We start from the raw sequence: 22,827 nt of genomic DNA on the forward strand, positions 1-22,827 counted from the left end.
TCACCTTGTACCCCAGCCTGGGGCTGCTCTCTCCTTGGAGAGAACACTGACATGTTCCCTGATATTGTCAAAGAAAGCCTAGATAACGAAACTTTCCCCTGCCTTCCTCCAGACAAGACTCCTTGACTTTTTATCTTTAGATCAATGGTCTCTTCCCCCAAACTGCCCTTAGGCTCAGGTGGGGCATATAGTTACTGATGGGGGAAACTGCCTGAGAAGACGGCTGGCCCACAGGTCACGGCAGAGATTCTTTAACTCCTTAATGACAAACTGGTACATAATGCATCTGGTGAGTAATTGAGATTCAGCACTATATTAAATGCTTTATAGTCATATTCAATCCTCATAACAACCCTAGGAGGTAGATACTATTGTTATCCATATATATAGATGAGTAAGTGAAAGGCCAATTAACTCTGCCTAGATTCCTTCACCAATAAGTAGCTGAGCTGGGATTCCAATTTGGTCCGTGTGACACCTTCTCCGTGTATTTCATCACCCTGCTTTGTTGAAAATGAAAGTCACTCAGTCGTGTCTAACCCTTTACAACCCCATGGACTGTACAATCCATGGAATTCTCCAGGCCAGAATACTGGAGTGCCTTTCCCATCTCCAGGGGCTCTTCCCAACCCAGGGATCGAACCAAGGTCTCCCGCATTGCGGGCAGATTCTTTACCAGCTGAGCCACAAGGGAAGCCCAAGAATGCTGGAGTTGGTAGCCTATCCCTTCTCCAGGGGATCTTCCCTACCCAGGAATTGAACCAGGGCCTCCTGCATTGCAGGCGGATTCTTTACCAACTGAGCTATGAGGGAAGCCTCTGCTCTGTTACCCTCCTATATCTATATGGGCTTCTACCCACACTGCTGCTCTCCCACTTCTGTCATTGGTGATCCATGGTGCAAATGATAAACCCAAATTCTGTCTTCCAGCTCCCAGCGCTCATTCAATGCCCCCTTCTCATGTATCAGGGCCGCCTTCCTTTCGTCACAGCCGTGGCTCACTTGCTCTCAGGCTGCCTGTGGCATTTCCATTTGCTCCCCAGCTGGGCCCACCTTGCTTTGCAGAGGAAAACAGGTAACATCTGCATTTTAGGACAAGCAGGTAACACACCTGGCTCTCAGGACTGGTTGCAAAGCAGCAGGGAACACCAATGGGAAAGAGTGCCTGGGCCCTTCTTGTGCCTCCCCAGTCACCAGGGTAGAAAAGGAGAAGTGGGCAGGCAGTTCATGGAGCATTAGCTGGAGCCTCTACGCAGTAAAGAACCATCAGTGGAGGTTCATCAGAAAATGGAAAACAGAATTGCTGTATGATCCGGCTATCCCACTCCTGGGCATATATCCAAATAAAACTACAATTCAAACAGACAATCCCAATGTTGATAGCAGTGCTATTCACAATAGCCAAGACATGGGAACAACCTGAATGTTCATCAACAGATGAATGGATAAAGAAGATGTGGTACAATGGGAATATTACTCAGCCAAACAAAGAATGAAATAATGCCATTGTACCAACAGGGATGGACCTAGAGATTATCCTACTAAGTGAAGTAAGTCAAAGACAAAGATCACATGATATCACTTATCTGTGGAATCTAAAATATGACACAAATGAACCTATCTATGAAACAGAAACGGAATCATGGACATAGAGAAAAGACTGATGGCTGCCAAGGCTGGGGGAGTTGAGAAAGGGATAGAGTAGGTGTTTGTTGTTAGCAGATGTAAGCTTTTATATAGAGACTGGATAAACAACAAGGTCCTACTGTATAGCACAGAGAACTATATTTAATATCCCTTGACAAACCGTAATGGAAAAGAATATATTTTAAAAGAATGTGCATATATGTATAACTGAATCATTTAGCTATATAGCAAAAATTAATACACATTGTAAATCAGTACGCGTGCATGCTCAGTCGCTCAGAAGTGTCAGACTCTTTGTGACACTATGGTCTGTTGCCTGCCAGGCTCCTCTGTTCATGGGATTCTCCAGGCAGGAATACTGGAGTGGGTTCCCATTTCCTCCTCCAGGGGATCTTCTCAACCCAGAGGCTGAACCTGCATCTCCTACATCTCCTGCATTGGCAGGTGGATTCTTTACCACTGAGCCCAAATCTGGACGCCCACTGGGAAGCCCAAATCAAGTATACTTGAATAAAAATATTGACAAAGTGAATATGTATGTATATATATATACACACACACACATATATATAATAATCATCAATGGATCAGGACTAAGAATATTGGCAGATAAAAAGGGAAGGCCATTAAAATATCTGTCACAAAGTAACTAAACTGATGGGGGGGAGTGTGGCTTAGAGAAAGCGGCCAGATTATTTTTTTGAACTCTCATCTAACTTGCAAGCAGGAATGGAAAGGTTTACAATTACAATCCACACATAACAAAGCTGCTAAATGAGCTCTGGTCTCTGTCCCCCTCAGAAGCTGTGGGTCAGTGTCCTGAGGGTGGTTAACCCCACGGGCAACGCTCTTCTCACCAGCAGCCCTTTGACCATCCGTGTGACACCCCTCACTGACTCACTGAAGTCCAGAGCAAGCGTCATGCAAGGCTTGGGTATTAGTGTCCTGCAGCTTCTGTAACACACTGCCACAAACTTGGTGGCTTAAGGAAACAGAAATTTTTTCTTTCACAGGTCTGGAAGCCAGAAGCCTGAAATCAAGGTGCTGGCAGAGCTGATTCCTTCCTCAGAGGTTCTGAGGGGCATCTATTCCATGCTTCTCTCCAGCTTCTGGTATTTGCCAGCAGTCCCTGGCATCCCTGGGTCTGCAGCTGGCATCACTCTGCAACTTTTAGCTCCGTTGTCATGGCCTCCTTATGTTGATGCTAGTCAGGCTCTAAGGCCCTCCTTAACTGAGCATAACCTCACTGTAACTAATGAAACCTGCAAAGACTCTATTTCCAAATAAGGTCACGTCCTGAGGTTATGGGTGGACATGGATTTGGGAGCGGGGAGTGGGGGACCCTATTTAACCCCACATACCTTGCCAGCGGCATTTTTGGCTGATCCCACCTAACAGCAAGGAGAGGATTTGGGTTCCTCAAGGGAAAGTCTCAGGTAAAGCTCGATATGGGTGGGGAGATGGAGGAGACAGACCACCCCGAGCAGCATCCATGCCAGACTGAGGCCGCACCCTCACATCTAAAACATTTCACAGAAATCAAGTCCAATGGACAAAAGTAAGTCATGCAGAGAAAAAGGCAACTTCCCCCGTAGCTCAAAACAGCCCAGGCCCCTTCCTCTTCAAAGTGCAACACTATCCAGGTACAATGCCAAGTGATTCAACTCACCCTGCACCCTTTCCCCAAACTTACATGGAAAAAAGGCAAATTCCTTCAGTCTCCTTTCATCTCCCTTCCAACCCCCATGAGGGCTGGGGGTCACCCAGGGGCTCTGACTGAGATGGAGCTCTCTCAGCCTCCATTCAGCCAAGAACAATCCCAGGGGTGGGGGTCGGGGGGCTCACGGCAGAGAGCAGAGCAGAGCTAACCCTCAGGCTCCTCTAAGGCAGTCCTTTCTGCTAGTGGGGACTGATTTCTGAGGCCTTCATGGAGGTGCTGTGCGGAACTGCATCCAATCTGGGCTAAGCAGATTAATTCCCTCCCAGGGAAAGGTTTCTGGACAGCTGAGCAGGGCAGCTCCCTGCGCAGAGGCGGGGGGCTGTCATTACAAGGCCCAGACAGGACATAATGACATGCTCCCTGGAGGGAGTTCCTAATTGAATTACAGGGTGTCTCCTGAGCATCAAAGGCAGCCTGTGCTCAGAGGTAGCCGAACAGTCCAGGAGCAGACCTTCTGTGGAGCTGGTGCTGGGAGGGGTCGGGCTGGGGAGGAGCTAGGGTACCTGAAGCTAGAGAGGGCTCTGGGAGAGAAGAGGAGGAAGGCACGGAGAGTGGGGGATGGTGGGCATCCCTGGAGCTCATACCTGAGAAATGCATTCAAATCCCATATCTCCTCAGCTTGTTGCAACCAGGAGGTGGTAGAGAGCTAGAGGACCAGGCCTCTGTTCGTTCATTCATTCATTTAACAGGCATCTTTTGTGCCCCTAGGATGTGTGATGAAAGAGAACCAAGTGCTGCTCTGATCTGAGGACGCAGCCTGCTGGGGGACCATTTACTCCTGAAGTCAACTTCCACTTTTATCTACGCATGCCCCACAAGCCGCAGCCAACCAGCCCTTCTTCCTAACAAGTTCTTGTAAGTGGACTAGAGGAGGTGTGCAAGTCACCTTTAATGACTCCAAACTGAATCACAACAAAAGGAGACTTCCCTGGCGGTTGAGTGGTTAAGAATCCACCTTGCAAGGCAGGGGACGTGGGTTCGATTCCTAGTCAGGGAACTAAGATCCCACATACCTCAGAGTAACTAAGCCCGGGCACGCTCTGGAGTCTGCAGGCCACAACTACCAAGCCCACATGCCACAACTATTGAGCTGGAGCACCACAACTAGAGCGTCCCCGCACCACAATGAGAGATCCATGTGCTGCCACTAAGACCCGACATTGCCAAATAAGTACTAATAACGATAAATTGTGACAAAAGGCAGGAGGAGCCCCTGTGTGGCTGAGGCTCAGGGGTCCCTCTTTCACAGCAATGCTCACACACACTCCCTTTCCCCGCCCGCCTGGGGGCTCCCTGAAGACAGGGGTGGTGCCTCTTCTCACAGAGCTCAGCCCACTGTACAAGCTCCATGAATGTCTGCTGACTGTACGCTGAGCAACTGGCACCCCCTCCCCACCTCCTCTCTGGAGGGAGGGCTCTCACAGGTTCTCTGAGGGCTGCGGGCTCTCTGACTATCCTCCTCCTTTAACCCTTCGTCTTTGTGACCCAGGCCCAGACAGCAGGGTCACAACCTCAAAGGGGGCCCCGTCAATCTGAACACATGTTCCTGAGCCAGCCTTGCCTGCAGCAAGCCAAAACGTCAGCTGTGTATATTCCTGGTGGTGAAGTGGCCAGACAAGGATCCCCTGTGTACCCGTCCGGGCAAGGGTGGGTCTGAGACAACAGCCAAGAGTGATGAGTCCAGATTTCCGAGCTGGGCATTAAGGAGTCTATTTGGCCCTTGCCAAATTCCCTGGGCCCAGATGCCCCTGAATTAAAGGACAGCCAACTCTTGCTGTTAAGGAAGAGATGTCCTCTTAACTCTTTCTATATGAGAATAAAGTCTGCTGCAATTTTTATTTCTATATAAATATTAGAAGTCTTATTATGTAAAAACATAACAGCCACAACAGTAATCTTTCCCAAAGGTCTAAACAATGCTGAAGCCTAGAAAATCAACACTGTGTCCTATATTCTGATATATTCTCCAGCATATTCTGATCTCCCCAGGGGATCACCCTCTTCAAAAAAACTTTAAACAATTAGTGCCTAATATTTTCAAAGTATTTTATATCGATTTGTTCCTTTGAAAGTCAGTTCGTGGCTGTGTTCATTCTACTCTCTCCCCAGTCCTCAAAATAGAAAGCATATATTCTTCCAACAGCCCACTAAAATCGGTTAACTAAAATACCATTTCTGTCTACTTTGGCTAGAACTGTATTAACTCATTGCTGTGACACTAGTTAACTTTTGCTGTAGTTTATGAAAAAAATGGAAATCTAATTAATTTTCAGCTAAGAATCTTCTAAAACCTGGGGTCCCACAAGGAGGGGGTAGATAATTAAAATGGCCTGTTATGGGAAGCTGGCTGGGAACCCATGGTCTGGTTTACAAAGCCCACTATGTTAGCAAGGACTCTGGAAGATTCTGGTCTGATAAGAAGGTTACCCGCATCATGGGTCCAGTAGGGATTTAAGGCCCTGTGGATTCACCCAGGGACTAGAAGATGGTTCTGTGTTGTGCGGGAGGAAGAAGAGAGTGATTCACTGAGGTTTTCCCTTAGGACTGGCCCAGTATTGGAGAGACGGTGACAACTTCATGCTAACGCACCTCAGTGAAATGGAGACTCCTACTTTATCCCATGAAACTCTTCCCATCTCTCATCCCAGGACTAGAGCTGGCAGATATTTGGCTTTTCTTCTCACATCCACAGCTGAGTCCAGACACAGCCTCAAAACTCCTTTCCAAGATGGCTCCCTGGACAGCCACGACAGACTGACGGGAACTGACCCAGAGAGAGTCCTGTGTTACACCCAGCCGTGTGCCCTGGGGCATGGCCACCCGACAGAGCTGCGCTCTGTGCCACCTGGAGATGAGAACGCAGTGGCTTCCGGGGAATTCCTGGAGAGGCATCACGTTACAGCTGCAAAGATAAGGGGGTGGGGGTGCCCGCTGGCTTGTGCTAAGTCCAGCAGACCAGCTGTCTAGCAGGGGAGGGTGGGAAGGGAGAGGCTGTCATTCTATCCCTGGTGAGCATGAAGTGGCAGGGATGCTTTCTGTCCCGGTTGGGAATACAGGCTGCTCTGGAAACCCAAACCCAGGAAGAGGCTGGATAGTGACTCAGGACCCAAACTAAGTGCACCTGAAAATGACGACAGAGTATCTTCTGACGCTCGTCTCCTGGAGACGACGGACCAGAAAAGGGCAAAGCGGGAGGAACAATCCCAGTGGCCTGGAGACTTGTGCCACTGAGCATCACCCACTAGGAATGCTTTCTGTTGATCTGGGCAGAAGCCAGTTTAATTTCGGCTGCCGACTCTGTGGTTGGCTGGATGGCCATGGTAGTGCTGAGGGCTCCAGAGGTGGCTGTTTCTCCGGTTCTCCAGCCTACCGCGCCAGCGCTGATCACAGTAAAACCAGCACTCTCTCAGGGGTACGGCTGGAGAAGGCAATGGCAGCCCACTCCAGTACTCTTGCCTGGAAAATCCCACGGACGGAGGAGCCTGGTAGGCTGCAGTCCATGGGGTCGCGAAGAGTCGGACACAACTGAGCAACTTCACTTTCACTTTTCACTTCCATGCACTGGAGAAGGAAATGGCAACCCACTCCAGTGTTCCTGCCTGGAGAATCCCAGGGACAGCGGAGCCTGGTGGGCTGCCGTCTATGGGGTCACACAGAGTCGGGCATGACTGAAGCGACTTAGCAGCAGCAGCAGGGGTACGGCAAGCCTTACATACTGTGTCAGTTTTGAGGTGACAGATGACTGTTTTGCCCAGGACTTCCTTCTAAGTGACACTGTCCACCACTTAGAGACACAGCTGCTTAGGTAGCTCACCATCGAGACCCCTGGGCAACTTCATTTTCCCACCCCACCACCCAACTATGGCAGATTAACCATCAAGTTGGCAATGGACAGAAACATGACTTAACCCAGGGCAACCAATATGTATCTGGCCAGTGGCCTTTGATATAATTAAGTTGGGGCGTGGGGAAGGGTGGAGGTGAGGGAGGGAAACAACAGAGTCCCTCCCTTGAGAATCTGGGGTAGAAGAATAGAAAGATCTTTTCAGGTAGGAAATAGGGTTGTTGGGCTGTGAGGTTTCATTGAAGCAATAAGGGAGAAGACCACAGAGAGGAGCAGAGATGCCAGGAGACAGACATGTGGCTGAGAGGAAGAGTGTTAGACACAGAAGGTGGTCCCTAAGGCTCTGATGCCTTTCTGATACCAGTTCCAGCCTATGCTGGATCCTTACAATTCAATCATCTAGTCTTAAAAGTCAAATACTATGTGGTGAAGGAAAAAAAAAAAAGTGCACCACAGTGAGTGGTCTGTTTCCTGGGAGATATCAGTCTTCTTGGTATTATCATGAGGCTAGTTCTTTCTATCCAAATGCCAGGCTTTCTTGAGGGATACCCACAGCACACTCTTGGTCACTCAAGAAAATCACAGATTAGACAGTAGACAGAAGGCGGTCCAAACACAGATGCCCACAGTGCGAAGGAAGCAGACGTAGGGAATAGAATAGGAGTAAGACAGGAGACGGGACTAAAGGACGTGAGGAGGAAGGGACCGAGCTCGAGTAGTGGTGGAAAACATGGCATAAGTATCAGCAGCTCCTGGAGCATATACAGTAAAGAAAGAAAGGAGGCAGCCAAGGACGTTTAGGAGAGAGAGCAAGTGTAAGAGAAAACATCCAAGCAAAAAGGAAGGTACAAGCAGGAAAATAAAGTGAACACACAGAATATGTGCAGTCAGGTCCAGGGTTAGCCCTAGGGATGGTGGTATGGTACACCTTCCATGAGTACAGCTCAGAAAGAGAGGGTCAGGGGGTCAGGAGGGTCCCAAGGAGAAATCACACAGGAGCACAAGGAGGAAACCAAAAGGGAGATCAATCAAGACCAAGGGCTCTGGAAAAAGACGGACTACTACAAAGAAATGGCAGAATTCATCATCTCTAATCCATAACTTGTTCCACAGCCATAGTCTGAATAGGAAGCTACTATCGAGATGTCACTCATTTTGAAAGTACTAACTAAAGTATCCATGTTAAAGAGTTGTCTGCATTATAGCTAACTGGATCTTCACGAACCCTTATCACCAAGGGGTAAGTGAACTGGGCTCAGGCAAGAGCAGGTTAACCAGGCTGTGTCCATGTCATGCTGACCCTTCACTAGAAAGGGTCAGGATGCTGCCACACTGAAAACTGAACTCAAATATATACACTCACCAAGTGGTGACTCAATTTTAGAAAAACAAATTTTTCCATAATGAATAAATTTTACTTCAACTTTATCTTCTTCTCTCCTTAGCCAGATAACTTCCTATTTGTGTATGTGGAAGATGGTAGGGTGGGACTATAATTCCTATGAATGATAACTATCACATCAGCTAAAAATGTTTACCTAGTGCTTTCCTTCATGATCTTTTAGCAAAATCCTCAAAGCACGTGATTCCTGCAAGATGCTTCTGGATGGTGCAGAATTTAAATACAGGGATTTTGCTCTGTTTGTAGGTCAAGGAATTCCCTCTCTCCAACTATTAGTTACACACTGCTCTACGCTAGGACTTGTGATTGGTTCTGGAAGCACAGGTTAGTTTCTCTTTTTAAAGGACAACAAGAAAACAACACCTTGAATAAACTGAAGACTGTAGCTCTGAATTCTACTCCATTCCTCATGGAGTTGATGGGGGTATAGCCCAAGGATGGGGAAGGAATGAGTGCTCATGTATGACCCAAACCCACCTGGAAAGCTGATGAAAGTTGGATGACAAGGAGGAGTCCTCCCCACTCATCCACCTCACTTTGCCCAAGTAACCCTTCACGCTTGTGAGTGAATGAGAAAACTTTGACCTGAAGAACCAGAAGAGTCCAGACAAATGAAGCAAGGCCCATGGGAGGATCTTCATTGTTATTCCTTTATTATTCCCTGAAACTCCAACTAGCATCATTCCAAGCAATGCTCAGGGGAGCCTGCTTTGAGGCTGAGACCGTTTCATTTTCTGATTGGCTGGTCATGTGACCATCTCCAGTCACTGTGTGCCTTTCTCCTCAAGCCCAACCTGACATTCTCCTTGGTGGAGTCTCCAACTCTGCACACCCCGAATTTTCTCATACCAGAGGGCAGACCAAAGTGAGAAGTCCCAGGGCAGGCACACAGAATGCTCTGTCGCCTGTGGTCCTTGACCAAGTCAGGCAGAGAGAGTGCTGCCCGATCCAGTATTGCCAAGGATGCTGCACCCTTAGACCCTAAAACAAATGAACCAGGAAGGTTCTGGACTTGCTGGCGATCTTTATGGACATATAAGTTTAAGTATACTTGGGGTGCTTTATGGATCCTGAAGTTGGAATATGTCACTCTTTGACATATTCTTGGGCAAGTTTAGTAATTTAGAAAGAAAAAAAAAATTACCAAGACCTGGGGCCTTTCTTGCCTGGAGAATCCCAGGGACAGGGGAGCCTGGTGGGCTGCACTTTCTGGGGCCGCACAGAGTCGGACACGACTGAAGCGACTTAGCAGTAGCAGCAGAGGCCTTTCTGGGCACAACATCCAAAGCTTCTGCTGAAGAGTCCACATAGCCTCGAATCATTCCTTTGTGCCCCAAAGAGATGAAATTGTAGTTGAACAACCCTTTCTGAAGTGTTCCACTATTCTGTTAAACCCCCCTCCCCCATTAAACTATTGGCTTAGACATGGATTCCTTTCTTCAGGATCACTCTGAGCCAAGCACACAGCTCCACTGTGAGTTCCATGAAGCCACGGTTCTGGGGATGGACTGTTTACCTACCACTACAAAGAGAGCTTGTTGCTGGAAATCAGCACTGCAGGCTGAAGAAAGGAGAAAGAAAAGGATTCCAGCTAAGGGAGAAATATCTTTACCTCCACTGCACTTCCACCCGCACTAAGTGTGCAGCTTCTGATTTTTCTCAAGTGCAGAAAGGACATTCTAGAAACAAATGATCCTCCTCTACGCATGTGTGTGTGCTAAGTCGCTTCAATCGAATCCGACTCTTTGCAACTCTATGGACTATAGCCCGCCAGGCTCCTCTGTCCATGGAATTTTCCAGGCAAGAATACTGGAGTGGGTTGCCATACCCTCCTCCAGGGGATCTTCCCAACCCATGGCTTGAACTCGCATCTCTTATGTCTCCTGCATTGGCAGGAGGGTTCTTTACCACTAGCGCTACTTGGGAAGCCCCTTATCTTCCTCCGTGGCCAGATAAAAACTATCCTGTTACTCTGCTGAGCCAAAGAAAAAGCAAAAACCCGACTGTGTTTAGTCAAGTTGGAGAATCTGAAAAATGTGTCCTGGATAACTCCTTATTTGTATAGGTTTTGATGGGAAGATGCCTTTGGCTAAAACTTTACAGAAAAAACACCGCTGGAAGAGAATGGCCTACATCATTCTGAAAAAAATACTGCACTATTTCATGGAACAAGGTCTAGCCTGAAGTTAACCATCACCAAGAGATGTCTCAGCTACACTTGTCACTTTTTTCAGCAAGAGATCACTAAGATAAAGCTTCTAAAAATATTTTCTATGAGTTCAATATTTTCCTTCCTGAACAATTTCAAGGTGAACCAAGAGATTAAAAATAGTCTATAATATATTATTATTCTTAGTTAAGACATTACTCACATAAACACTCCTGGATGTGCCCTTCCGGAGCATCTTTCACCCATGAATTTCCATATACTTTCCAAAGTTAACATTTTGATGGATAAAAATAAAATGGAAAAGTCCAAATGGGGAGAAGGAGACATTAAATCAGTAGCATCCAAAAAAGTCCTTTCTAAAGTCTAATATTCTATCATATCTACCTGTGTGATCTTGGACAAGTCGCTTTGCATCTCAGATTCTCACATTTCATAATTTGTAAAACTGGGAGGACAGATACCTTCCAGTTTCAACATTCTATATTTGCTTGGGAAATGCGTGGTACAGCTTACACTCCATTATTCTTTGAAGGAGGCCCATGTTATTTAATTACAGTAGATCTTTCCATTTGCATATTTGACATCTGAGGCTTTGGCTATTCCCAGAGACCCCAAAGGTCAATGAGATGTAATAATCTTATTTTTGCAGAGGCGCTCTGTGAACCTGGGATACAGGAGTGAGTCATGTGCTCAGTGAGTGAGATTAACATGCAGGAGGCTCGGAGGCCATAATCCCCAGGATGTGCCAGTGGTAGTCACAAACCACCAGGATTCTTCCAGACCACAAAGATGTCAGTAGTATCCTTCTCAAATATCATGAGTTTATTGTAATGTGGGTTTAAAGTAATCATGTAATTTTACTTCATGATTCACACTTCACCTACTTCACTACTACGTCTTTAATGAAGGTGACTTTAAAACTTTAGTGGTGTCACGCACAGAAGGAGAAGCTTTCATTCCCCTTTTATTGAGCTAATTTCAAACTATACTTCTCCTAACTGTTTTGATTTGTCTGTATACCTTGTATCCTCTCCACTGGAGAATAAGATCCTTGGGAGTTAAAATGCCACCTTATCTTAGTCACTTATTTCTCTCCAGTACTGGTAATGTACCTAGGATGTAGCAGATATTTAATAAATGTCTGTTGAGTGACTGAGCACTTTTGATGCACTTAGGCACTGCGCTAAGGTGCATTTTCTGTATATAGTACTAATCATAATCTCGAAGGATAGGTATTATTGTTCCTGTCATTGCAACAAAATATCTGGGACTCAGACAGCTGAAATGACTTGTTAAAGTTACACAGCTGATATGTGACGGATTCACACCTATTTGTCAGACACCAGCATTTGTTTTTCCATCCTACCATGGTGCTAAGGACACGTTTGAAGAAGTAAAGCATAAAACCAAATGAATGAATTCATGGACCTAATATTATTGATAGAGCATAGGCCTGGCTTCGTTCTGAAGATTCAGAGTATTATCGTGAGGGCAAAAGTGACAGGGCCACCTGGCTCGGTGGAAAAATAAAGCTACACAAAGAGAGAAGGAATAGAAAGTGAAATTGTTCCAGGCATCACACAGCTTCTGTCTGAGTCCCTTGAAGGTTTCAATTTCAGGGTTCAGACTGTTACCGCAATTAGCAGGGTCTCAGGGTAAGAGCTAGATTCTAGCTACGGTGGAGTTGAACACTGGAACTGTAAAGCAAGCATTCATGATCCAATCATGCAACTCATTTGAAAAGCCACTTTCCTTCCTAGGTTTCATGGTTTGGTCAAGAGCTTTAGAACCTTTCAGCTCTGCTTCTGGGAACCAGAAGCATCTGGAGCTTGTTAGAAATGAAGAATCTCAAGCCCTACTTTAGACCTTGGGAGTCATAATCTGCATTTTAGCAAGATGCCTGGTTGGTTTACAAGCACATTAAAATTTGAGAAACACTACTCTAGAATATCTAGATGTTATTCTAAGGTCTTTTCTGGCTCCAATATTTTATGAGTTTAGATTAGTAAGCTTCATGGTAACCAAAAAATTAGCATGCTTATTAATTAGGGTGACACAGGAAATCAAGTAACCTGATACCCTCAATGGTGTCTTCTGAAGAATAGTGTTAATTCATCAATATTACTATTAATGAATTTGTTTACTGAGTACATATCATGTACAGGGAACATTGCATACAATATCATGAATCATTATAATAGACCTGCTAGAGTGACATTATGATCTCCTTTTTATCAATGGGGAAAAAAATCTCATAAATTAATAAAATTTCCCCAATGTGGTTAAATCAGTACTAGAGCCAGAATCCTAATTCACAGAGTACTATACTTAGAGCCCATGGTTTTCCTGCTGTATCATACTGTCTCTAGCTGTAAAATTACAATTTAAAGTATCAAAAGTAGGCCTCCTTTTGTGAGAATAGATTAGCAGGTTTGGGACTCATTCTTCTGCAGTGAAGAAGGCCAAGAGGGTAGTCTAAATTCTACTGAAGTCTAAAAAAATAATGCAAAGGAAAAGATGGGAAACCTCAGAATACCTGGGCCAGCATCTCAAAAGTGTAGAAGTTCATACATATTTATAACCAATATTACCCAGAAGTGATCATTCATGAGGCTCATTTACACCGAGACAGTAATCAAGCTGAAAACATACATAGGTGTGAGGAAGGTTTAGTCATATTTAGAGATCCCAGGTGCACAGTTGATTACTAATGAGGTGAAGAAATTGGGATCCCAACTTCTGATCTCTCAAAACACTACTCTTCGGCGCCCTCAGCAGATTGGTACTGACTGGGAGGAACCATGAGTCTCTCCACTTATGGCCAATGCTGAGGTCATTTAATGCCTGACAGTAACTTATCTACTGACATTGTCATAAATACGCATGAAATTTCATGGGCGTTTTCCTTGCTGTGAGGGCCTTCATTTGGATGTATAAGCATCCTCCCCAGAGCACACCGAAAGGGATAGTATTCTCTAGAAAGGCACAGGTTTTTATTAATGCTAACAAGAGATTATCCTTTCTCACAAAATGACTAAACAGAGCTCTGATAAATCAATCTGTCAATGGCTATTTCAATTCAGGGGACAGTATCCCCCTGTGGCATCTGGCTGGTGCAGGTTATGACCTACACTGAGCGCCTATGTCTATAGTTCAGAAGATCCTAGAGCTGGGAGGAACTGCAAAAAAGAGCCCACCTCGAGGCAAGGAAATTATTGCTATTCCCACTTTACAGATGAGAGCTTTCATTTCCCATTGAAAGTGCTTTTAGCAGGTTCTTGGAGCAGTTTGACACCTCCCACTTCCTATATGTGTCCCTTTGGTTCCTCGTATCTTCCCCTGCTACTGCTTATTGCTTGTGGATGTGAGCAGCAATTCTGAGACAAGGTTTCCCTTTCTCATCCCCTTCCTTCTTGGCAACCCTGGAAAGTCTGGTCTCCTGGGCAGAGTCAGTCTGCTTTATTCTTTAGAGATATCCATCCGAGAACAGGACAGACTACCCAGTACAAGATGTTTCAGTGCAGAGAGGCCTCAGAGTGACAGAGGCAATAGAAATGTAAGACCCACAGTGTCTAAAGGACTAAATGGGCCAGTGACCTGAGAAGTGTTTTAGGAGAACTCTGGACTGTGAAAAGAGATGACTACACAGAAGATGTATTTTTCCCCACAATTCCTAAGAGGCTTCTCCTCCACTGCTTAGCCAGATTCTGGAGCTTAGACCTGTGACTAAAGACTGGTGGCTGCTGCCCTGGGAGCTCTGCTTCTCCAATATACCTCCAGGACTCAAGCCATATTGATTCATTTCACCTAGACTGGGCAAGCCTCACACCATAAAATAAGTCTATTGATGCCTAAAGAGACTGCCAAGTTTCAATCAATTTTGCAATTTCCAAATTGAAGGAGAGGTGCCTGAAATCTGCTTATACAATACAACTGCAATATGGTACTGGAAAAACATAAGCCAATGCCACTCACGTTCTTGAGGATGTCCAGCTTGGACTATCACTGATTCAGAATGGAAAGGACTGCCTTCAAAGCTCATGTAAGCCCTTGGCCTGAGAAGAGGAGGGAGAGACCCAAGCAATCTCCTAGATCTTGCTTCATCACAAGAATCTCCCCAAATCTGACAGCAGAACTTCCACCATCCCACACCCCCACCGGCTATCATTTTGAGTTTCAGTGGACAAAATGTTCTTAGATCCTGTGTGCTTAGATCCTGCCATAGCATTCCTTGCCCGAAAACAATTTAAAGTGAGAAAACTGAAGGAGATTTTGGAAGCAGAACCTGGCAGGAGTGTCTGCTGATCTGGCATACCTGTGATGGAACCAAAGTTTGACATTAACACAAGTACAAGGGAAAGTTTTAAAGCATGGGGCAAGAGAGAAGGGGGCGACAAGGGATGGAGGCAGATGGACTATGGAAGGGTTACTTACACGGTTTCATCATTCTTGAACTCCAACTCCCCATATACGTCTTCAAAATCCTCACCACCACCCTTGGCGGTCCCTTCTACTGTCCTAAAGGGGACGATGACTGTGCCCCGGGCACCTGATGTCCGCAGAACCTTGACCTCCATGACACCAATGCTTTCACTGACATGAATAGTGTCACATTCAAAAGTGAAGATGCCCGCGTGGTCATCATCCAAGATGGTGACTGTGGCCACACAAGGGGATACCAGGACAGCCCGAGGCAAGGGCAGACTATTGAGTACTCTGGGAGACATCCCCTCCTCGGGCTGCTCCTCCTCCATGCGAACGTTGCTCAGCCTCACAAAGAAGTGTTCATCCTCCTCAAAAATGTCATCATCGATGATGCCCACAGAGAAGTCCTTCTGGGTCTCTCCTGGCTTTAGAACCACCGTGCCCTCTGTGAACTCATAGTCAGCGCCCGCGTTGGCAGAACCGTCCTCTGTTTTGTAGTCCACATACAGGGTCTTGGATGTGTCCCCGCCTTTCCTCACCACTGTCAGGAGCACAGCCCCACAGTTCTCCAGGCACTGGTAAGAGCATGGGTCAAAGAAGACCTTGGAGACAAAGTCCTCCGGCTCATCAGCATGCACCTCGCTCATGCTGGAGGTCTTTTTGGCTTGTTCTGCTGCATGCTTCTTCAGGATATTGCCCGCGCCAGTCATCATACGGGTGGCTTGGATCCGGTAGAAGGCGCGGCTCTTCTGCTGATGGGAGAGAGCATAGTAGTTGGCCATCTCAACCAGCTGATCTAAGTCCTTCTCTGGGTGTTTTTGCTTCAGATCCTTGAGAATCCGTATCATCTCCCTGCGGGACTCATCCACTTCCTTCCCTTCCAGGGGCACCAGGTGCCCGTCAAGGAAGTGGGAATTCATCATTTTCCCATCCATCTCAATGCCCTTGGGGTGGTCACCCTCGGTCTCTATGATGATTCCTCGGTGTTTATCTGTGCGGTACTTCTTGTGCATGTATTTGTAGAAGAGCAGTCGCTTATCTGCCACCCAGGCCAGAAGGACACACACTGGAAAGAAGAAGAGAGTGAGGAGGCCTTCCCAAACCTGGACCACACCAGGAGAGAAGACAGCCAGGATCATATAGAGCCAGATGTAGGCAAAGATGCTCCAAGCAGCAGTGACAAAGAAGACTCGTAGGTGCTTGATCTTGCGAGTCTCTCCATCGGGGATCACATAGACACAGATACCAATGATAATGAACATATTGAAGGCTGCGCTGCCGACAATGGTAGAAGGTCCCAGATCACCAGCAATGAACCCATGACCACACACCTCAATTAAAGACAGGAGGATCTCAGGAGCAGAGGAACCCAGGGCCATAAGGGTCAGGTTGGAGACAGTTTCATTCCAGACCCTAATGGTGGTTGTGCTGGTCTCTCCATTGGGCTTTTTGATAGTCACCTCTCTCTCTTGAGAAGTGATGACTTCAATAGATGCCATGAAGCGATCAGCAATGATGGACACCCCGAGGAACATGTATATCAGGGCCACAAAATAGACAATGACCCTGGCAATCTTGTCTCCAAGGGAAGGGTTCTCTGGGTACCAGATTGGCAGGATGACACCCTCCTTGCAGTCCGATGACCCTGTACAGGACTCATTGTTCTGCCCTGTACTGGGCACATCCCCTGAGCCGCCAGCCTCTGCCCGAAGACCATTCAGGAAGAGCACAAAGGTAATCAGCCCAAAATGGAGGAAGGCAGAGGTGAGAGGCTGCAACCTTAACCACGCCATACACAAGACTTAGCCGCCGGCTTCCACTGCAGCACCAATGGTCCTCCTGACAGGCCAGAGACCTAGAAGAGATCAGAGAGGCAGAAAAAGGCATGAAGAAAAGGAGAACAGTTTGGGGGAGAATGGATACCTGTATATGTATGGCTGAGTATTCACCTGAAACTATCACATTATTAATCAGCTATACCCCCAATAAAAAATAAAAAGTTTAAAAAAAAAAAAAGGAGGAGAACAAATGGCAGGTTCCCACCAATACAAACTGATGCTTCATCTTGAGTGACATATTGTACTAACATATGGGGCAGTCTCTCACTTGGAAAAATAGATGTCACTGGGAGGCTCAAATAGCTGCTCTGTCCTCAGGACCATCTGGTAGAGTCAGTAGAAAAATGGCTTAAAATAGCTGGGAATATTGGTAATGGAAACTTAACTGATACCCCTTTGGTCCTGCCTCCCAACCCTTTTGTTATCTGTGAGAATCCTCAAGAATTAACTTAAAATTGGCCAAGTATAACAGGAATCTTCATCTCCACTTCTACTATTTCTAGGGTTTTCAGCCTTCCTTACCACACTGTCATCATACTCAAGAATCTTGCAAAACATAAGTTTACAGGAGTACACGCTGAATTGAACTGTTATCCTGGACTACTCCCCTGCAAATGGAACACCTTGCTTTGTGTGCAGTTGAGCCCAGTTGGGAAAAACTCCTTCCCCAGATGAAAATTTAGGGAGGCAAGTTGTAATTCTGAGATTGCTTGAGAAATCAAGAGAATTGATTCTGCAGTGAATACTACCTGTCATGTTGCTCAACCGAAGCCCTGTAAGTGGTGCCCAAGGCCCAGTCCATAGCAGTCCTTAGCCCTCCAGCAAGACAGCCTTATGAAAGAGTTTAGGCATCCAGTTACGAGAAGATGAAGATCAGTCAGCCACTCTAACTTGAAACCCAAACACTGCAAGGGCCAAGTGGTAGGAAGCACTATAAACAACATGCAAGTGACTCTAAATAAGTTTTTTTAATCTGTAGGCAAGATTTCGGGGTGAAATTCAGCTTCCTCTGCTGACCTCAAGACAGTAAAAGGTGAACATGAGTTCAGAAGAATGGAAGAAATTCAGCTGAAACTACACTTATCTTGCTACTCATTGCCTCATTCAGACGGAAGGAGACTGCAAATAACTATTCAATACCCTAAAAAAAAAAAACAACTTGCCCATGTTTCCACCTCTGTTACAAGCATGTAGGAGTACTGTTAGTAATGGAAGAATGCTGCTCTTCTCTACATGCTCCTCCTCCTTCTCTGCCGTTTCCCATCTCGAAAAATAGCACTTCCATCCACCCGGTTTCTCAGCCTGGAAACCGCTGCCTGTTTGCAAGCCTTTCTCTCTCCAGTCCAACACAGAGTCCCATCAACTTTCCTCCCCATCTCTCTCACCACCATCACAGCCCATTACTTTTCACCTGATGAATCTACTCAGTCACCTCCTCATTGAACTCACTCCAACTCTGACCTTTTTCTATTCCATCTTCTCTTATAGCCACTGTCATCTTTAAAAAAAAAAAAAAAAAACAACACTTAATCCTATGCTCTTACTCCCATATTTGAAGCCTTTCGGCATTTCCCCCTCACTTTTAATATAAAGACCTGCATCCTCACCATGACCTGCTGGGCCTCGTGCAAGCTACCTTCTTCCTCGTCCCCCTCATCTCTTGCCACTGTCCCTCTCACTGCATTTCTGCAGTGATGGCCTTTACATCAGGTCCTGGCATACACCATCTTATTTTCCACCTCAGGACCTTTGCCCATAACATGACCCATGACCAAAAATATCACTTCTTCCTTGCACCCCTACTCGTAACAATGCTTTAGCTCTCAGCTTGAAAGTCACTTTCTCACAAAACTTTCCTTCACCCTAAAATGGTCAACTCCTTTCCTTTAATTTCTTCATGGCACTTACAAAATTTTGAAATTACATATGTATTTGTGGGATTATATGATTGATGACTAACTCATCCATTAAACCATGACAAAAAGGCAAAGACTATGTCTATTCTGTTTATCATGGTATCCTTAGTAGGTAGTTAGTAGGTGCTCAGTAAATGTTATGTTTTGGAATAAATAAATGTGGCCCTAGGGAAGCTTCCTCACTGCTATGGACGGAATTGTACAATCCTCCCGCCAATTCCTATGTTGAAGCCCTAATCCACAATGTGACTCTATTTGGAGATAGGACTTTTAGGAGGTAATTAAGGCTAAATGAAGTCATAAGAGTGGGGTTCTAATCCAATAGGTTTGGTGGCATTTAAGAAGACAAGAGAGAGAAAAAGAAAGAGAGTGCTCCATTTTGGGAGGACATAGGGAGAAAGCAGTCATCTGCAAGCCTGGAAGAGACCTCTTTCCAGAAATCAAATTGTCAGTATCTTGATTTTGGAATCCCAGCCTCCTGACAAATTTTCATTGTTTAAACCACTCAGTCTATGGCATTTTGTTATGGCAGCCTGAGCAGACTAACACACTCAGAAATCAGCCTTCTTAAAAGTCATTTTACAGTCTGAATCGTAGCCATTTAGAAAAAAATAGATCTCGTAGACAAATCCTCACTAGATTTGAGAGGCTACGTAGGACCTCTTTCAATTGCCAAGGCTTGTACTCAAAGAGAAGTTCCCCTTGGGATACACCCTGGTGCATATGGTAACCCTGAAGGCCCTCCTCCCAAAGGGCTCTGTGGATTAACTTGGTTTCGTATTCCTCAGAACGGGAGCCAACTGCTGAGGCCCATAATCCCCGTTAGTCCAGGTGGCAGGGGTCATCCCAGCAGGTGCTTGGGGCTTTGACCTCACTCGGGGGAGAAGAGGCTATGACAATGACTGTGGAGGAGCAGAGAGGCTGGAGGTGATCGGTACCCATATTCAAAGCCTGAAAATGCCCCCATAACATGTGATGCGCACAGAGACCCTACTCATAGGTTTAGCACTCACCTACCTGGAGAACTGCGGACAGACATGGATCTTGGCTCCTTGCCTCGACCTCTGAAAACCCAACACTTTGTGAATTCTGATGAGCCCCACACAGGAGGGGACAGCAGGTGGGCCCAGCTGCAGCAGCTCTTTAATCAAGAGCCAACACGGTGACAGGCAGTGGCAGCTGCACAACTGTCTAAGCCCAGAGGGGTGGGCTAGCCACAGGTTAGGGAGGAGGCTGGCCTGCTGCAGTCAGGGGACGGGACAGTCAGATCGACGGGGGACGAGGACTCCGACTGCTCTTACTCACTGGGACAATTAAGGAGGATCGTGGTCTTTGTTCTCCTCGGTCCCAAAGACACCTATAGCAACAGGTTTTTATGGGGACTGTGCTATCACGTGGTCATAATCAGAGGTCAGTTTGGAAAGACTGTTCCCTGAGACAACAGATGAACTGAAGGAACAAATAAAAGAAAATAAGGCAAGAAAGTGGTCAGGGATTGCCTGCACCAAGTGGTTAGAACTGAAGGTGAAAAACGACCGCTGGATGCCTAGTTGCTCTTTCCAGCTCTGCCAGGAGATGGTTTCTGCCTGAGAAGTTAGAGGGAGAGGGGATGTCTCTGATGAACAAGCCAATGGTCATTTTTTGTGCCATAACTCCAGCCCCAGACACTGATTGACACAGATCCCTACTTCCTGGGTGGTTCACTGCACTCCCTTAGAGACCCAACTGATCTTTGGTGTTTCCAGAAAGCTCTTAATCAGTCCTAAGGCATACTCATGGAGGCGACCCAGCTTGAGATCCCCAGAACTTCCCCAAACAAGGAAGGTATTAATGACGGTAACTAACACTTAAAAGCAGTTATTGTGTGCATAAAGTTCAAACCCTAGTATTTCATCCTCAAACAACCCTGTTAGTTGTTGTTAGAGATCAGTACTATTTTAATCCCTATTTTACATTTTGGGAAACTGAGTCTTAGTTAAGTCATTTGAGTCATTTACTCAAAGTATAAAGCAAAGAAGTAGCAGAACCAGAGCTCACATAGAGATGACATAAAGTTGATGGTCCTAACCACTCCACCTTACTAGGATGTCCCAATTTGTTGCAGAACATCCATGAGCCCCAGTCAGCTTCCAGTCTTCTGTGGTCTTAGAAGCAATCTTGCTGTCCTATGTACTCTCACAGTAGAACCAACCATTTGGTTGAGTTGACTGCTCCCCAGGTTTCCTGAAGGCATCCTGATTGCCCAAGGCTGTCTCCCACCCAAATATTCTCCTTCCTATCAGTTCAGTTTGACAAACATTAACAAGTGCCTGTGATTTGCCAGGCCTGTCCTAGAGGCCAGTGGGCAAAATAAAATATGATACGGGGTTTTCCCTCCAAGGCACCACTAAGCAGGGGTGGAGAGGTGCACACATAGGCATTTCTACTATCATCAGTGAAGGTGTGGGCCAAATGCTGCCGAACACAAGCAGGGCACTGAGCCAACTTGGGGATTCAGGGAGGCGTTCTGAAGGAGGTGATCCCTGAAATGAGGCTTCAAGCATGAGTGCACTTTAGTTAAAAAAAGAAGAAGAAAGAAAGAGAGAAAAAGAAAATGGGAAGGGCATCTGAGTCAAAGAGAACAGCCCAAGCAAAGACGTGGGGCAGGAAAGCCCTCTGTGTACACAGGATTACAGGGAAATCAGTGTGAGGCAGGAGGGACAGAAGATGAGGCTGGACACGGAGGGAGGACCCAATTCATGGCAAGTCTTACATGCCAGGCTGAGAAGATGGGATTTTATCCTAACGGCAGTGAAAAGCCAATGATAGGATTTTGAACAGGAGAATGACATGGTCTGATCTGTATTCCAGAAAAACCAATTTGGCTAGATGGGTTTTTAGGGTGGCTGTAAGAGGGACAAAACCAAAGCAGGAAGATCAGTCAGAAATCTATTGGAAACAGAACAGATACAGATAAACAGGGTGGGCCTAGCGTACATTCTGCATATGATGACCCTCTGACCCCTCAGCTCAGCCCTCGGCCTCTCATTTTTTTCCTGGATTATCTTCCTAAAGCCCCCAGGGCCATCTGCAAGGTGTCTGTGTCCTCAGCAGTGGCTCCTGACATCTTTTAATATCACTGGCAAATTTAATTAAAGTCACTGTTCCTCTGCTCTTCCAGATCATTAATAAAACAGAGCCACCAGGCCAGACTGAGCACTTTCTCCCTCTGCTATGCCCTCCACTTTCTCCAATGGGAACACTGCTCCGGGTCTGTCACCAGCCTGGGTAGACGCGTCCTGCTCTGCTTCTAAATCTGGGCCCCTGCACAGACGTCACGGCCAATTTACATTAAAGTTTTAGGTGCAGCCAGGCTGCACTGGATCTGAAGTGTCACCCGAGTCCAAGAACACTGCATCTTCTCCTGTACTTCCTCTGCCTGTAGGGGCTGAGAGTCTGCAGAGTCCTCTCCATGGTGAAGCTCTCCCAGAAACACAGGAACTAAATTCCCGGCACTCAAGAAGGAAAGATGCGACCTCGGCTACCTAGGTAGTTTGGCTGCAACAATCGGAACTTGGATCCAAGGAGGAAAATGTAAGGATGCTGTTTTTCGTCTGTTACGATCGCTTTGAATATTCCAAGTGAAAAAGTTTGTATTATCGTCACGCCCATTTTGAAAGTGAAAGTGTTAGTTGTTCAGTTGTGTCTGACTCTTTGCGACCCCGTGGACTGTAGCCCACTAGGCTTCTCTGTCCATTGGATTCTCCAAGCAAGAATACTGGAATGGATAAGCAAATTTGAATTTACAAAGGTTAAAGAATTTGCCCAAGCCACAGTAAGTAGATAAATAAGCTCTTGAATTCTGGCAGTCTGACTCTAGAGCACC

General features: G+C 46.2%; 1 protein-coding gene across 8 annotated transcripts in view; it reads right to left on the reverse strand.

Annotated features, from left to right (window-relative positions):
- The window catches only part of SLC8A3 (solute carrier family 8 member A3), a 159,210-nt gene that overhangs the window by 120,500 nt on the left and 15,883 nt on the right, over positions 1-22,827 (reverse strand). For all 8 annotated transcript variants that reach the window (XM_043472414.1, XM_043472416.1, XM_043472413.1 and 5 more), the window contains one exon: positions 15,218-17,063. In XM_043472414.1, coding sequence (XP_043328349.1) covers positions 15,218-17,001 — 1,784 coding nt within the window. In that variant the 5' untranslated portion in view covers positions 17,002-17,063. The remainder of the gene's footprint in view (positions 1-15,217; positions 17,064-22,827) is intronic.

Source organism: Cervus canadensis, chromosome 6, assembly GCF_019320065.1.
Source record: "Cervus canadensis isolate Bull #8, Minnesota chromosome 6, ASM1932006v1, whole genome shotgun sequence".
Lineage (NCBI taxonomy): Eukaryota > Metazoa > Chordata > Mammalia > Artiodactyla > Cervidae > Cervus > Cervus canadensis.